Source organism: Pelophylax lessonae (assembly GCF_965119305.1).
Source record: "Pelophylax lessonae genome assembly, chromosome: 4".
NCBI classification, from domain to species: domain Eukaryota; kingdom Metazoa; phylum Chordata; class Amphibia; order Anura; family Ranidae; genus Pelophylax; species Pelophylax lessonae.
The window spans coordinates 122,315,998-122,334,610 of NC_138771.1; the positions used below are offsets into that span (position 1 = coordinate 122,315,998).

The window sequence follows — 18,613 nt, forward strand, 5'->3', positions numbered from 1 at the left end:
AGTGACATTACTGCAGTAATCAGTGCTAAAAATATGCACTGTTAGTGTAATAATGCCATTGGCAGGGAAGGGGTTAACCCTGTGGGTGATCAAGGGGTTAAATGTGAGCCTAGGGGAGTGATTCTAACTGTGGGAGGGGCGTAAATTCTGAAATGACCATAGAGACATGTGATCCTATATGTGTTTACAACAGCCGATCGTCCTTTTCTCTCAGCGGGGAACGATTGAGAGTGTCAGGCGGGAATCAGAGCTGCCTGACACACGCATCGGCTTCCCCGCTGACGAGCGGGGGCGGGGGCGCGCCCCCTAGCCTCCTGAGAGCGAGCGACGTAGCCAGGGCTGGCTCAATACATTGTGCTGAATGGGTCCAAGAATGAAATGCTGACCCCCCTCCCCCCCAAAAAAAATTCACGCCCTCCAAAAGGCCCCCACATTCTATAGGACTATGAAAGCAGTCAGAGGGGTGTAAGTGTGTACGGAGTGACAGCAGGAGCAGTAGACACTAGGCAGATGAGCGCACCAGGCTTTCTTCTGTCTATAGTGCCACAGTGCCCTGCAGTGCTGCAGGCATGGTACAGGAGAATGCAGTGCTGCGGGCATGGTACAGAAGAATGCAGGGCTGTAGGCATGGTACAGGAGAATGCAGGGCTGCGGGCATGGTACAGGAGAATGCGGGGCTGTGGGCATGGTACAGGAGAATGCGGGGCTGTGGGCATGGTACAGGAGAATGCGGGGCTGCGGGAATGGTACAGGAGAACGCAGGGCTGCGGGCATGGTACAGGAGAATGCAGGGCTGCGGGCATGGTGCATGAGAATGCGGGGCTGCGGGCATGGTACAGGAGAATGCGGGGCTGTGGGCATGGTGCAAGATAATGCAGTGCTGCGGGCATGGTAGAGGAGAATGCAGGGCTGTGGGCATGGTACAAGAGAATGTACCATGCCCGCAGCACTGCATCTTCTGAAGTATGCCCACAACCCCGCATAATGGCAGGTAGTGTGGCTGTGGAGCAGTCTCACTTACCTGTTCCTAAGGGCGCCTTAGGATTTAAAAATGGCACCACCCGGCGCCAACACGTCACCGCACATGCGCCGCCGCCGTTCAGGAAAGCCCGTACATGTTCGGCTATTCCCGGAAATAGCTGAACGTTTACGGGCTTTCCTGAGCAGCAGCGGCACATGCGCAGTGTGCATGTCAGGCGTTTTTTTTTTTTTTGACTCGAGTAAGAGCCGAAGAAGAGAAGAGGCGGCCGGGGGCCGCCCCTCTCTAAGTGCCGCCTGGGTCCCATGGTCTCACCGGATCCCATGGTAGGGCCGGTGTTCCGTGAAAAAACCATACCCGTGAGAAAACCATACCCTCGTCACTTCCGGAGGGTATGGATTTCTCACGGTACTTTAACTTGCGGCGGCTACATTATAACAGCTCCTCTGCATCATGGCTCATCTCCGCTCCTTCCCCTGTCACTTCCCTGATCTCCGTTAATAAATATAAAAGCGGATCACGGAGCACAGATACACCCGCCGCCGCTTTCATATTTATTAGGGGAGATCAGGGAAGTGACAGGGAGAGGAGAGGAGATGATTGATGTTGCAGCAGAACTGTTTTAATGTTACCGCCGCAAGTATTCGTGCCGTTAACATATCATACCCTCCGAGCATGCGCACTGGTTTACTTCTTTCTTGTTCAATCACGTCTCCGGGGCTCTGAGCATGCGCTCTGCTGCGCTGCTCTGCTGTTTCAGACCGGAAGTGACGAGGGGTATGGTTTCTTCACGGGGTATGGTTTCTTAACGTTACACCGGCCCTTGACGTAGCCCTACGTCGTTCTGCCTGTAGGGGCCAGCTTGCCGCCGTAAATATAACGTAAGCGGTCGGCAACTGGTTAATACTGTGAAGGGCACCTTTCCAAAAAATGTAAAAGTTCACTCCCATACACAGAAATCTGTGAGTTCTCTTTGCGGTGCCATGTGTTGTGGAAATAGATCAATAAGTGGCGCCTGTCTGATGAGCGGTGTCTGTCTGATACTGTTCATCAACTGGTGCATCAATCTCTTAGAAAAAAGGAAGTAGCAATTTAAGTAGTGAGCCAATCAACATACAGTATTTGTAAATAGAGTAGGGGAATTTCCTTAACGGGGCTACAGACAGCAAAAAAAAAAACTGACAGGGGTTCTAATCCCTCCACATGCTAACTAAAACTAAAAAAATTGCAAAACCCACCAATTTGTTCTCTAGGGCCTCTGCTTCAAAAAATAGATGTTTGGGTTTTGTAAACAAAAAATGCCAGAAAAGGTGGTTGTCACAGCTCCTTGCACTGCCTTAAACATCCTGTAGGGGTCACTCTATCCACACACCAGGAGTAGAGCATAGTCCCGCACTCGTATATAGAAGGAAGTGCATGACTGACCAGCACATTAGATTTATACGGAAATCTCAGGCGCCTAGGAGAAGTAGTAATAATATTATTAGTACTATTCCTCCTTCTCAATAACTTCATGCTGAGCCTGCAGAAGTCATTCCTCGCTCTCAGTACGCTTCCAGACTGCTGCGTCTGAACAAATCACGTGACAGAAGTGAGTCAGCTGACTTTGTGATGGAGAAGACTACAACTCCCATGATGCTTTGTGCAGGTTGCTGGCCCAGACTAATGTGCTGCTTTTATTATGATTACCGAGCAGCTGGCATTCCTTTCCTCTGCATGCTGTGCTATGGAGGAGTTTATTTAGGCCACATGGTCGGCAGTTGAGGGTCTATAACACAGGGAGGTGTGAGTACATGTGTGTGGGTGAAGGTAAGAAATATTCTGTTTGTGTGAAAGATACACATGAAAACTGCTTGGCCTCATTCACACAGGGTGTATGAATCGCTGTGAGGGCCGTATTCACCCGCATGGGGATATACAGGTGTTCTGTGCACCCGGATAAGTCCCATAGCTGTCCATTGGGACACTGTGGCTGCATGGACACAGCTACTGCTCCTAATGTTCCATCCATACAGGCACATGGCCCCAAACTAGGGTGACCAGACATCCCCAGATTGAGGACCCTGTCCCCCCGGCCCAAGTCTGTCCCCAGATTAATGTTGACAGGGCATCCCATGCTGGCTGAGAAACAGCCTGTCTCGGATGCAGACGCCCCCTGCTGGACGATCTCACTGCTACTCCTGCTGCTGTTCAGTGGAGGAGAGGCAGAGCCACAATTTGACTGTGTGGAGGACTAGGAGGTGATGGGGGGGGGGGGGGGGGGGGGGTCAGAGCTGATGCAGCTGCATGATGGAGAGTTTAGCTGTTGTGGGGGGAAGGGCTAAGAGGTGGCTGCAGAAATAATTTATGAGAAGGGTACAGAGGTGAGCTATGGATGTGGGGGCAGAATTGTCCTCTGCGCATTGCAAACCTCTGGATCCTGTACTCTATGCCTAACACCCTCCTGTGTATTGTGCAGTCCCGTGCCATCTGCCAATAAGAAAAAATTAAAAATCTGGTCACCTTACCCCAAACGCACTTGTGTATGCTTTCAGGAACCCTGCATCCACATGGATGTCACATTGGGAACAGCGGCTCTGTCTGTGCAGCCACTGCATCCCAACTGACAGCTTTGGGACTGTGCAGAACAACAAGTCACTGCAGTTATTTTATAGTTTAATTCCATGAATTTAATGGGAATAAAATTAATAGTTACATCTCGTTTGATAAATTTGTTTTTAACAGTTTGGCAGATATGAAAACTAATTTATTTTAATTTTGTTGAAGGACATGACTCGATCACTCCGTAAGAGAAAAAGTGTCAGAGAAAGGAAGCCATACAAGAAAACTGATGTATATACAAAAACCGCACTGGCAATCGTAAGAACCTGCTAAATTAATAATAATAAAAAAAATATATATATATATTTCATGTGTGGCCGGTTATTGCCAACCTGCAGAATTGGGATGCTTTCACACCGCCCCTGCTTTGCTTTGACCACAATGTGGGTGCAGTGCAATGTACCCATGGTTTTTGTGCAGGTTAGCTGCACTTTCCCATAGACTTGTATTATAGCCCGCTGTTTTGATTCGCTTTCTGAAAGTGCACCAAAACCGCAGGATATAATAGAAGTCTATATGAAAGCGCAGATAACCCGCACGAAAACTGCAGGTACACTGTGCTGTGACCAAAATGCAGGGGATCGGTGTGAAGCTGCCCTCATGCTGACCTAAATATAACTTTGCTCTATTCCAGCCAGTTCACTTTGATGATGTAGCCATCTACTTCTCTGAAGAAGAATGGAATTGGTTAGACGCAGAGCAGAAAGATCTCTACAAGTGTGTAATGCTGGAGAACTACAATGCCCTTAGATGCCTTGGTGAGTAGCCAGCAGTTTTATATGGGAGCATGGGTCCTGTATGCTCTGGTTGCAGAGGCCCCTGCGGTGTGTAGCAGAAGAGGAGGTAAAGCTTAATTTGATGTGCAATGTGATGGGGAAAAAAAAGCAGTGCAGGAGTGATATGGGGCACATTCAGAATGAATATACAGAGATAACACTGTATGATGAAGTGCATTGCTTAACTGTATTAGGATCAGTTCACAAAGCTCACACTAGGATCGGTATACTTTCCTATAAAGGGATGGTGAGTTATCTCAGTGGAGTTTGAAAAATTGTAACATGGCCATATAGAGAGGCTTACTATGTTCTGCTTTGTGAATTGAACCTAATGTAATTTGAATAGGCCCTCGAGATGTGGTACTGCCTTTCTATCCATACATCTAATAATCTCAGTAGAGAATAAAGTGGTATTGCCTAAGGCAGGCCATATATTATGTGAAAGAAAATCACTTGATTTACCCCTGCCCCCCCCCAATCAACACAGTCAGCGCTACTGTGTTCTGCCGGGGGGGGGATGCCGGGAGCCTTCAAGGCCAGCAGAACACAATGAATAATGCTTGTGGCTATAGCCACCCGCAGTAATCGCATGTGAAAAATCAGACAGGCTGGTTGTACCCAAGTCGATCAATGGATTGACTTGGGTACAATCAGCCTGCCCATAGCTGGATCGGATCTTGGCCGGTCCCTGCTGAACCGACCCAATTTCAATCCATATATGGCTGGCCAAACTCTCTCTGCAAGTGAATTCAGATTGTCATGGGAGCTACTCCTACTGCACCTTCTTCTGCCTGTGAAAGTGCAGCCTTTTATGATAACGGGAACCAGGTTGCTGACACATTATTACTGAGACATATAAGGACTACACTGTGGAAACGAAGGAGATACATAGAATATCAGCTTGAAAAGACCTCTGGGGACTGCAATAGGGGTTGATTTAATAAAACGTAAATCCACCCCGATATGGGAAGGAAGGGATGTACAAACTTGCTGCTTTAGGTGTTATGAGAGACTGTGGGTCTACAATACTCGCCTTCCCTTTAGCAATGCAACTTCCATAAGCTCCCTTGCAGCTGACATCCTTTGGCTAGCCCAGAATGATGTATCTCCAGTGAATGTATATGGAAGTTAATTCTTCCCAACACCGCAACATGCTAAGAATGTGCCCTGAGCTGTACATGGGAAGAAACATTGCTGGCAGACAGAATTACAGAACAGACATACATTCATTACACAGCTATATTTGTGGCAAAACTCCACTGTAAGCCATTCCAACATCAAAAATTTTCCCTATGATTTTGTTTTGGTGACAGCTGAAATTTTTTGGATTTTACCTACCCAAGCAGGGGCACAATATAAAAACAAAACCAAAGAAATTCCAAGCTCAATTTCCCTTTCATTCTGATAACCAACCAAATTGTCCTGTCTGAACGGTCCCCCTGGACGTATTGGACACCTTTGCTGCCATTGTGCTATATACTGGGTGTCCAGTCCACCCTGTGCCTTTAAGGAGGGGTGGGCTCCCTCCAGGCTCACCTGCCCTCTGCCTATCCTTTATAATGTATGTGCTTCCACTGTGGAGGCTCTCAAATTTAGAATTAGGACTACAGAAAATACTGGGGTGCCTTGACAAGGTTCTGTAGCTTACACATGTATTTGCAAATGTGTGCAAACTAAACCCCCTCTTTTTTTGACGCATACTGTTATTGGTTGGTTCACAGGCTGGCCGTTAAGTTGAGCTTACCCTTCTATGTGCTCTTTGCTGCAAGGGGCACAACAAAACCCTGACTGGTTCTAGTCCTTGTCATATCTATCCAAAACTAAAAAAAATTGGGTCATGCTTAGGACTTGCTAGGACAAAATTAACCTTCAGAAAGTGAGTCAATACTGGGCCGATTTACCTCTGGTAAACATTCTACTGTACCCTTTTTGGTCTGTTATATACAAGTTCTCTGCTAAAGTATTAACATGAATGTTATGATTGGGTTATGGTTCTTAAAATTTTCATAATTCTCTGTGTAATGGGTAAAGGTTATTGGCTGTAAACTACGATTGCTGAAAGTTAATTAGCTACAAGCACAGTCAGATGTTTGGTAACATTATGTAAAAGATATAGAATATCCTAGAATTTTTGAGCTTAAAGTGCCTAAAATAAGCAATAAAAAACCATCACAATTACCATAGCAAACCTATTTATTTAATTTCTAGGATATGTTGAAGAGCCAAGTTTAGTCTCAAAACTTCAGCTTGGAGAAAAGCCTTGCTTGGGAGCTCAAAGTCAATGTAAGGATCCTCAATATTGTGCTGCAGGTGAGTGAGACCCATTGTATTGGTCTATACAGTGCTTGAAACAGTGTTCATACCCCTTGAAATTTTCCACATTTTGTCATGTTACAACCAAAAACGTAAATGTATTTTATTGGGATTTTATGGGATAGGCCAACACAAAATGACACATAATTGTGAAGTGGAAGGAAAATGATAAATGGTTTTCCAAATGTTTTACAAATATCTGAAAAGTGTGGCATGCATTTGTATTCAGCCCCCTTTACTCTGATTCCCCAAATTAAAATCTAGTGAAACCAATTGATTTCAGAAGTTGCATAATTAGTAAAGAGTCCACCTGTGTATAATTCAATCTCAGTATAAATACAGCTGTTCTTTGAAGCACTTTAGGGGTTTGTTAACCACTTGCTGACTGCCGCATGACTATTTACGTTGGCAGTCAGCCCCTCACAGGCAGAGTAACGTAGATCTACGTCGCTAGCCTGTGAGGGTCTCGGGAGCGAGCGCGCGCCCCCCCGCGCGTGTGACCGGCGGACACGATGTCCGCCGGTCACTCGGCGATCGTCGCTGCAGAGGGAGAAAGGCAGGCAGCTAATGTAAACAAGCCGCCTGTCATTCTCCCCTGTGTAGAAACAGTGATCATACGGTTCTACTATGTAGGACCGTTGATCACTGTTCCTACAGCTCAAGCCACAGCCAATCACAGTTAGAATCACGCCCCTAGGGACACACACCACCCCTCCCTCTCAAAAGTTAACCCCTTCACTGCCAGTGTCATTTTACAGTAACAGTGCATATGTATAGCACTGATTACTGTAGAAATGTCACTGGTAACCCCAAAAGTGTCAAAAATGTCAGTCAAGGGTCCGATCTGTCCGACGCAATGTCGCAGTACCGCAAAAAAAATCGCAGATCGCTGCCATTACGCGTTAAAAAAAAAAAAAACAACAAAAATGACAAAAATCTTTCCCTTTGTTAGTAAACGCAATAACTTTTACGCAAACCAATCAAAATACGCTTTTTGCGATTTTTTTTTTTTTTTTTTTTTTTTTTTTTTTTTTTTTTTTACCAACATATGTAGCATAAAACAAATTGGCCGAAAATGTTAAATTTTGATTTTTAAATTTTTTTTTTTTTTTGAGAATTTCATATAAAAAAATGTGAAAAATATTGCTATTTTTGCAAAATTGACAGTCTTTTTTTGTTTATAGCGCATGATCAAAAAATCGCACAGGTGATCAAATACCACCAAAAGAAAGCTCTGTTTGTGGGAAAAAAAGGACGTCAAATTCATTTAGGTACAGCGTCGCACGACCGCGCAATTGTCCGTTAAATTCACGCAGTGCCGAATCGCAAAATAGGCCCTGGTCAGGAAGGGTGTAAAATCTTCCGGGGCCAAGAAACACACCAGACGGGTCAGATAAAGTTGTGGAGAAGTTTAAAGCAGGGGTAGGTTACAAAAGAAAATAAAAGTTAAAAAAATATCCCAAGCTTTAAACATCTCACGGAGCACTGTTCAATCCATCATCCCAACAATGGAAAGAGTATGGCACAGCAACAAACCTACTGAGACATAGCCGGCGAGAATTAATCAGAGAAGCAGCCAAGAGGCCCATGGTAACTCTGGAGGTACTGCAGAGATCCACAGCTCAGGTGGGAGAATCTGTCCACAGGACAACTATTAGTCGCGCACTCCACAAATCTGGCCTTTTATGGAAGAGTGGCAAGAAGAAAGCCATAAGAATTCCTGTCTGCAGTTTGCGAGAAGCCATGTCGGGGACACAGCAAACGTGGAAGAAGGTGCTCTGGTCAGATGAGACAAAAATTCAACTTTTTGGTCTAAAAGCAAAACTGTGTGGTGGAAATCCAACACTGCACATCACCCTGAACACTAGGGCTGGGGAATATAATCGAAAGATCGATGCATCGCGATTCGACCCTTCACGATTCTGCATAGATGCGGGCTGCCGGCATAATCGATTATACAAAATGACGTCATCAGCCGCGGCCACGCCCTATCGCGCAAGGGAAAAAAAATAAAAAATCACAAGATCGCAGGATCGGCAGCTGATTGGTGGGTTAGTGGCGGGAGCTTAATAAAAAGGCTCCGCCCCTCCCCTTCCGCCTCTTTGACCCGGGCCGAGGCGCAGCAAGACATCCCCCGCATGTATTGGCGTCCCACCTGCGGCCTAGAAGCCAGCCAGCCAGCCATCCAAGCCAGAAGCCGCCAGTCCAGTGAGTCCACACACAGGAACGAGGAGCCCCAAGTGCGTCCCCCATCGCAGCCAGCCAGCGCCGCCAGCCTCACCTCACCGTAGCCGACAGGCCCTGGAGGCCCAGCCGCCACGCCACTGCCAGTGACGCCAGCCGCCCGCCACAGAGCCCAGAGAGCAGCACAGCACCTGTCCTCCTCTGCAATGCAGTGCACAACAACCCACACAGTCACACAGCAGGTATGTCCGAACAAATAATTGTGTAATCATTCATGGGGGTCTCTCGTCTGTATCTCTGGGGGATGTCTGTGATGGGGGGGGGGGGCCTGGGACAGGGGACGGTCGGTCGGGGCCCGGGGGTACTGTTCTGCTGTGGCAGTCTGGCAGCCAGGGGGGTCAGTCAGTGTCAGTGGGGGCCTGGGGGTCTCTGTCAGTGTCAGTCAGTTATGGGGGTCTGGGCAAGGGGGGGACTCACTCAGTGTTTGTCAGTGCTGTGGGGGATTGGGGAAGGTGTGGGGGTCTGGGCAAGGGGGGGGACTCACTCTCACTCAAGTGTTTGTCAGTGCTGTGGGGGATTGGTTGGCTGGCTGGCTGGCTTCTATCTTGGCTTGCCTTAAAGTACAACTATAGGCCAAACTTTATCCAAAATCCAAAAAGTTTGGCCTTTAGTTGTACTTTAAATGGTGGTAGGCCTGGCTTATATTAATATTTTCTTTTATGAAGCAGTAAACTGCACTACTACAGTTTTTTACTAATTTTACTGTTACTTCTAGTAAAATACTAGTGTTGTTGTCTGTCTCTGCTATGCTGTTTGCATTTTCAGACCTTCCTATATGTTTGCAGTGCAAGTGCACTAAAGTATGCAGGGCTTGCAGGCCATGACAGGGTCCAGGAAAGTGTCCTTTGAAGCAAATGAAAATAAAAAGGATTCTTTTATTTGTGACTGCTTGATTGTTTTTTTTGATAAAGTTTTGAAAACCATTGGGCAGTGGGCTGGGCATGGGCATTGGGCAGTAATCGTGATGCATCGCGGAATCTAATCGTATCGAATCGCGACCCTAATAATCGTAATCGCATCGAATCGTGAGGTAAGTGAAGATGCACAGCCCTACTGAACACACCATGCCCATCGAGAAAACCTGTTAGTCTGCATATGACTTGAGACTTGGGCAGAGGTTCACCTTCCAGCAGGACAAACATACAGCCAGAGCTACAGTGGAATAGTTTAAATCAAAGCATATCCATGTGTTAGACTGGCCCAGTCAAAGTTCAGACCTAAATCCAATTGAGAATATGTGGCAAGACTTGAAAATTGCTGTTCAGACGCTTTCCATCCAATCTGACAGAACTTGAGCTATTTTGCAAAGAAGAATGGGCGAAAATTTTGCTCTCTCTGTCCTGGTAGAGACATACCCAAAAAGACTTGTAGCTGAATTGCAGCGAAAGATGGTTCTACAAAATATTGACATACAAATGCATGTCACACTTTTCACATTTATTTGTAAAAAAAATTGAGAACCATTTATTTTCCTTCCACTTCACTTTGTGTTGGTCTATCACATAAAATCCCAATAAAAACATTTACGTTTTCGGTTGTAACATGGCAAAATGTGGGAAATTTCAAGGGGTATGAATACTTTTTCAAGGCACTGTAGATGTACACTCCTGAATGGAATACCAAGCTGATGTATAAAATGTATTGTATGTGGGGGTAGAGTGTGACTGAACATGCACCCGAAGAAAGTACCATCCCTTGAGAGAGAATTATAGAAATCTAAGTGAGGTTTGGGACTTTTTAATGCACTTGCTTGGGATATTAACCACTGAGCCAACACATTATATAACCACTGAGCCAACACATTATATAAAATCATTTGTACATAACTTTATTTAGCACATTATACAATTTTAAAAGAAAGGGATTTGTTCCATAAAAACAGGTTCACAAACTGCATGTCCAGGGTGATGTTATCCTGGATTCAAGATCCGGTTTTGTGGGCTGACCCGCTTTGTCACGGCCTCAGATCCTATCAAATACTGTATAGTATTCCATCAGAGAGTGGTGGCAAGTAGCTTGGGGAGCCCGTGGGGAATGTCTCCAAAACTCCAAAAAGAAACACCCACATAGGAGCAAAGACAATACTAAATATAGAGTCTATATCATGTGCTCCCTAATAAAGTGTCCAAGAAATAGTGGATATCACAAACTGGGAAGGCATAATTGCAGTATGTCTCAGGTCTCAACTGGTTTTCTCTATTGGTGTGATGTATTGTGTGTCCTCTGTGAAATCTGCTTCAGTACTGCTGGCTGCCTGCGATATCTACTATTTCTTGGACACTCTATTAGGGAGCATATGATTTAGACTCTATATTTGGTATCGTCCTTGCTCTTACGTGGGTGTTTCTTTATGGGATTTTGGCGATGTTCCCCTACGGGCTCCCAAGGCTATCTGCTACCACTTTCTGAGGGAATACTATACAGTATTTGACAGGATCTGAGGCCATGACAAAGCGGGTCAGCCCGCAAAACCCATTGGATAAGACACAAAACCTGATCTTGAATCCAGATTAACCTCACCCTGTACAAGCAGTTTAACTTATTTTTTTGGAACAAACCCCATTCTTTTAAGATTGTTTAATGTTCTATGTACAAATAATTTTATATAACATGTTGGCTCAGTGGTTATTAAGTCAAGGAAATATGTGAACAGTCCCAAACCTCACTTAGATTTCTATAATTGTCAAGCTGATGTATAGGTTCCTTGGGAAAAAATAATACATTGGAATGCTAAGCAAAATATGTTCATTTTCTGGCAATTTAACCAGCTTTTTATCAAGAAGAAAAAAAACGATCAAGGCAACGTAATACCAATTATGGGTATTATGGGTTTGATGTGAACAGTTGGTGGTAGGTTGCCTTCATCCGTCTGGTAATTTTCCAGATTTTAAAACCAGTTGAAATTGCTTAAAAAGTGCCATGAGGATAAAGTCACATAACAAAATTAGTACCAATTAGTACAATTTATCTTTAGTAACACTTGATGTTTTAAAATTATGACTGCTCTAACTCGAAAATTGCACAATACGTTTTTTTTTTTTTAATTTAAAGAAAGTGAAACTACTATTGTGATTAGGAAATCAACAATCTTTGCTCACAATGAGTTTTGTCTTTGAAAGTTTTTTTTTTTTTAAGAAGCGCTACAAAGTTAAAAGTAATGATTTATATATAGGGTGATTTAACATGGAAGACAGACCTAGTTAAAGGGGGGGTAAACTCCCATACATGAAATTACATTCATGACCGCTCGCCACTCGAAGGGCTTCGTTCCAAGTACAAACCCAATTGCAAAAAAGTTGGGACTCTGTACAAATTGGGACTAAAACAGAATGCAATGATGTGGAAGTTTCAAATTTTAATATTTTATTCAGAATACAACACTGATGACGTATCAAATGTTTAAACTGAGAAAATGTATAATTTTAAGGGAAAAATAAGTTGATTTTAAATTTGATGGCATCAACACCTCTCAAAAAAGTTGTGGCCATGTTTACCACTGTGTGCCATTCCCTCTTCTTTTTATAAGTCTGCAAACATCTGGGGACTGAGGAGACAAGTTGCTCAAGTTTAGGAATAGGAATGTTGTCCCATTCTTGTCTAGTACAGGCTTCTAGTTGCCCAACTGTCTTAGGTCTTCTTTGTCGCATCTTCCTCTTTATGATGCACCAAATGTTTTCTATGGGTGAAAAATCTGGACTGCAGGCTGCCCATTTCTGTACCCGGTTCCTTCTTCTACACAGCCATGATGTTGTAATTGATGCAGTATGTGGTCTGGCATTGTCATGTTGGAAAAAGCAAGGTCTTCCCTGAAAGAGACGACGTCTGGATGAGAGCATATGTTCTAGAACTTGGATACACCTTTCAGCATTGATGGTGCCTTTCCAGATGTGTAAGCTGCCCATGCCACACGCACTCATGCAACCCCATACCATCAAAGGCTCCTGAACTGAGCGCTGATAACAACTTGGGTTGCCCTTGTCCTCTTTAGTCCGGATGACATGGCGTCCCAGTTTTCCAAAAAGAACTTCAAGTTTTGATACGTCTGATCACAGAACAGTTTTCCACTTTGCCACAGTCCATTTTAAATGAGCCTTGGCCCTGAGAAAACGCCTGCGCTTTTGGATCATGTTAAAATATGGATTCTTTTTTTGGCCTGTAGATTTTTAGCCGGCAATGTCGAATGGCACGGTGGATTGTGTTCACCAACAATGTTTTCTGGAAGTATTCCTGAGCCCATGTTGTGATTTCCATTACAGTAGCATTCCTGTATGTGATGCAGTGCCGTCTAAGGGCCCAAAGATCACGGGCATCCAGTATGGTTTTTCGGCCTTGACCCTTACGCACAGAGATTGTTCCAGATTCTCTGAATCTTTGGATGATATTATGCACTGTAGATGATCACTTCAAACTCTTTGCAATTTTTCTCTGAGAAACTCCTTTCTGATATTGCTCCACTATTTTTCGCAGCAGCATTGGGGGAATTGGTGATCCTCTGCCCATCTTGACTTCTGAGAGACACTGCCACTCTGAGAGGCTTTTTATACCCAATCATGTTGTCAAATGACCTAATAAGTTGCAAATTGGTCCAACAGCTGTTACTTATGTGTACATTTAACTTTTCCGGCCTCATATTGCTACCTATCCCAACTTTTTTGGAATGTGTAGCTCTCATGAAATCCAAAATGAGCCAATGTTTGGCATGACATTTCAAAATGTCTCACTTTCAACATTTGATGTTATCCATATTCTATTGTGAATAAAATATAAGTTTGAGATTTGTAAATTAGTCCATTCCTTTTTTTACTCACAATTTTGTACAGCATCCCAACTTTTTTGGAATTGGGTTTGTAAGTTTCACATAATGTACCTTTGCCCTGCAGGTTAAAAAAAATCACTGGCGGTTTACTACTGCTTTAAAGGCTAAGTTTACCTTTTTAAGAAAAAATAATGCATATATTTCTGCAGGAAAAAAATGTGAATTTTTTCCCCCCACAGGAGCCTGCAGACCATTGCACTCCAAATATGGGTGTAATGTGTAACATGCTCCCAAAGGTGAACTTCTTCTTTTTTTTTTTTTTTTTTTTTTTTCTTTTCTTTCATTGTACCGGGATCTAGCGTCTTCACAAAATGCATATTTTTAAAATGATCTTAACCACTTTAAGACTGGAAGGATTTGCCCCCTTCCTGACAAGGCCCTGTTTTTTGATTTCTCGCTGCGTTATTTTAACAGACAATTGCGCGGTTGTGCGATGCTGTACCCAAATAAAATTGATGTCCTTTTTTTTTTTTTTTTCCCCACAAATAGAGCTTTATTTTCGTGGTATTTGATCACCTGTGTGATTTTTATTTTATTTATTTTTTTTGCGCTATAAACAAAAAGAGCGACTATTTTTCACATTCTGCTATAACATTCGCAAAAAAACAAAAGTAAAAATCAAAATTTTGTAACATTAGTCTTTTCTGCTACATATTTTTGGTATAAAAAAAATGCAATAAGGGTATTTGATTGGTTTGCGCAAAAGTTATCGCGTCTACTAACTACAGGAAAGATTTGTCATTTTTATTTATTTATTTTTACTAGTAATGGCGGCACTCTGCGATTTATTGATTTTTTTTTTTTTGCGGGACTGCGACATCGCGGTGGACAGATCGGACCCCTGACTGACATTTTTGACACTTTTGGGGGGACCAGTGACATTACTACAGTAATCAGTGCTAAAAATATGCACTGTTACTGTAATAATGACACTGGCAGGGAAGGGGTTAACATTATGGGTGATCAAGGGGTTAAATGTGAACCCAGGGGAGTGATTCTAACTGTGGTGGGGGCATGGCTTCTGAAATGACCATAGAGACATGTGATCCTATATAGAAGGATCACATGGGCTCTATGCTCATTCCAGGGAGAAGAACGGTCAGCTGTTTTTTTACACACTGTGACCAGAACAGTAGGGTTACCATAGTAATGCTGTACTAATCTGAAGGTGGTCAGGAGATATATATATATAATAATTTTACACATTATGATTGCTTTTACCATTTTACTGAATAAAATGGATCCATTCAGTGTTTACTATTGTGGTTAGCTGGGATTGGCCACAGCTATTCATATGATACAGATGGGCTGTGATTGGCCCTGTCTGTACCATGTGATCACTGTCAATCTCAAAGATATACACAATGGATGAAAGGAATGAAAGCCATCCAGTTATGTGATCTGCGGTGATTGGTCACAGCGATCACATGATATGGGCAGCGTTCCGGGAAGACGTCATATGACATCCACCCAGAACAGTGAACGGCCTGCCTGGCCGTCATTTGACTATGGCCTGGGTGGGAACTAGTAAACTATAGAACAAAACTTTATTATATTGCAGCTCGCCTTACCTTTGAAGTGGTGGCTACCATTTTTTTTGTTTGCCAGGATTTTTTTCTGTTATTTACACTCCAGATACTGCCAGTATCATGGTTCCTGCCCTTCGATGACAACAATTGTTCACTGTAGGGTATCTAAGGAGCAGCAGTATTGTCCAACTTGGACAGGATATATGCGAGGACTACAGAACACTTCTTCTCTTCCTCCTCTTAACGTGTTATGTGTATAGAAGAGAACCGATTATTATAAAAGGCTATAGCATTTAGGAGAGATCAATGGGTATTTTCTAAAGCTGAGAAACAATATTAAAGGACTGTTAGGCTGCAATATACCGTGTTTCCCCGAAAATAAGCCTGGGTCTCTTATTTATTTTGGCACCAAAAGACACAGTAGGGCTTTTTATATACGGTCCAATGTGTGTTTCTGTAATAGAACAGTGTGAAATACCTTCGGTACCACGCTGCTCGGCGCTCAGCTAATCTCCCGCTCTAATGTATTTCTCCTCTCACAGCTGTCAGAGGGGATCTCAGCCCCTCCCCACTGCAGTGTTTACAGAAGAGCCGAGTATTAGATTAGAATTGTGTGAAATGCCTTTGTTACATCCACGCTCTGTGTTCTGCTGTCTTTCTCTTCTCCCCCGCTGACAGCTGGGGGTCACGGAGGCGCAGAGCGGCCATGTAACGAAGGTATTTCACACAATTCCTAATCTAATACTCGGTGCTTCTGTTTACACTGCAGCGGGGAGGGGCTGAGATTTCCCCCCCCCCCCCTCCTGACAGCTATGAGAGGAGAGACAGCAGAGCGGCGATGTAACAAAGGTATTTCACACTTTTAGATTACAAAAACACACACTGGACATTATATAAAACACTAATACAGTGGATGCTAAGATTTTACATACACTAAACTAGGGATTATTTTCGGGGTAGGGCTTATATTGCAGCCCTCCCTGAAAATAACAGTAGGTCTTATTTTCAGGGTAGGTCTTATTTTCGGGGAAACACGGTAGTTACGTTTTTGCTTTTAAATGTAGATCTATTTAAGCTAATTAAAAAATTGAGCTTCTCTGAGCTGCATTAGGTTTGGCTATGAAATAAATGGGTATGGTCTGCCTGTTTGCATTGGCATATGGTAGTGCAAGTAATTCCCTGGTGAGCTGATACAGATTTTAAAAAGGGTGTAGCAGGATGAGTTCTACACCTATTTATTTCTGCTTTGATTTTATGGTTTAAGGGCATGTAAACCCAAGTGCAAAAATGTAATCTATTGCAGCTTACTAGTCCTTGGATGTGTTGGTCACATTATTTTTCATTTTAAAGACTTGTTTCACTTTTTCTAGTGATCCTGCCAGGCACACACCTCCTGTCCTAAGCTGACAATACTTGTTGTGTTTTATCAATAGATAAGCAGTATTCTCATTAAGACAGGAAGTGTGTTAGTACTATAGAGTGTTGGGACTATAGATCACAACCCCCCCTTTCCTAATCTCCATACCACAGAAGGAGGTGTTCTGTAGTTCAATGGTGAAATAAACATGACTTTCATTTTTTAGGTGAACAATGCAAGGGGATACATGGGGTAACACAATATTATTTCTTTTAGCAGGATTTATGTTTTTTTATTGAAAATACTATATAACAGCATACTTTCAAGAGAACTTCATTGTTGATGTACAATGTAATTGTGTACAGCCTTCTCCTACTATGTTGCTTTATAATTTACGATTAGGTTCTCTAGAAGATTTGTACTCTCCCCGGAATAACATCAATAACACAAAAACTCACAGACCTTTGGAAAAAAAGCTGAAAGATCATGAATGGGGAACTTTGGAAGATCAGATCTTAGCACCGTCCTGTCCCAAAACTTCAGTGTATAATCTTCGGCAGCGTGTGAAGATACAGAATACATGTGAAGATAGGGAGAGTACAGAGAATGGACAGCGTGGTCAGAACCAGAACATGTCCTCAGTCATCGCCAGACAGAAGCAGAGGCCTCAGTCAGCAAAGGCTCCCTATACCTGCAATGAGTGTGGGAAAAGCTTTGCCCTTTCTTTATACTTAGACAGTCACCTGAAGCTCCACTCAGGAGAAGCACCATTTGAATGTTCCGAGTGTGGGAAGTGCTTCAAATATAAATTTCAGCTACATAGACATCAGCCCATACATACAGGGGAAAGGCCATATGGCTGCAGTGAGTGTGGGAAATGTTTCTCATTCAGGTCTACACTGATGAAGCACCAGCGCGTTCACAGTGGAGAAAAGCCCTATAAATGTTTAGAATGTGGCAGGCACTTTAGGTTTACTTCTTCCATAATTGTGCATCGGAGAACTCACACTGGGGAAAGACCTTTTACCTGTAAAGAGTGTGGTAAGACCTTCACTCAGGGTTCAGCTCTAACTGTCCATCAGAGGTCACACACCGGTGAAACACCCTATAGATGTGCTGAATGTGGCAAAGGCTTCAGTCACAAGTCGCATCTTATCACACACCAAAGGGTTCACACTGGGGAGCGCCCATATGCCTGCAATGACTGTGGCAGAACATTTAGGCATAGCTCCCAGGTGATAGTTCATCAAAGAACCCACACGGGTGAAAAGCCGTACACCTGTAATGACTGTGGAAGATCATTTGCACAAAGTTCTCAGCTTAATCAACACCGCAAATGCACTCATTCATGACATCATTGCTGAAGATTGGCAGGAGTAGTTTGTGAAAAAAGTTAGCAACACAACTGCATTTGTTACATTATCTTTAGTTTCTTACCCCTGTTTAATCCTTATTGCTTTCTATGGTTGTGCAGGGAAGTGTCAAGCTCCCAGTTTGTTCTGGTGACCATTGGCACTTGGACAGAAATGTTATGGGAAATTAAAAATGTTATGATTCTCATTCCAACAATTTTAGACGTGTACATTTTTGTTTGCTTTCTTGTATTCTAATCTGATGAGTTTTTTTTTTTTTATTGTCAATGTCCCTCTTCACCCAGCTGCATACAGTAGATATCGAAGCTACTTGGGAAAAGGTCATTTGATAATGAGGTATTTTAGGAAACATGTCAGCTTTTCTATATTCTGTCAAACTGATAACCTCATCAGAGAAAAAATGTATTTAAAATGCTGGATAATATTGTAAAAAGAGATTTTGGAATCGCAAAGTACAATCAATCCCTGCTTTTTACTAGGGTTGTACCAATACCAGCATCGGAGCTGATTGATACTAAGCATTTGCATGAGTATCAGTACTCAAATGCTTTGATACCTGAAACCAATACTTTCAGCCTCGGTTCTTTCAGCTGACAGTGGGGTTCCCCCACTGCCAGCTGAAATA

The 18,613-nt window shown here is 43.3% G+C and overlaps 1 protein-coding gene across 1 annotated transcript; it reads left to right on the top strand.

Annotated features, from left to right (window-relative positions):
• Positions 1 to 3,748: 3,748 nt before the first annotated feature.
• On the top strand, positions 3,749 to 17,967 carry LOC309554687 (uncharacterized protein; the record flags this gene model as incomplete). Its single annotated transcript, XM_082256393.1, has 4 exons — positions 3,749 to 3,838; positions 4,215 to 4,338; positions 6,565 to 6,666; positions 17,018 to 17,967. 4 exons carry the CDS (start codon positions 3,749 to 3,751, stop codon positions 17,965 to 17,967), a joined length of 1,266 nt encoding a protein of 421 aa, XP_082112519.1.
• Positions 17,968 to 18,613: the final 646 nt, after the last annotated feature.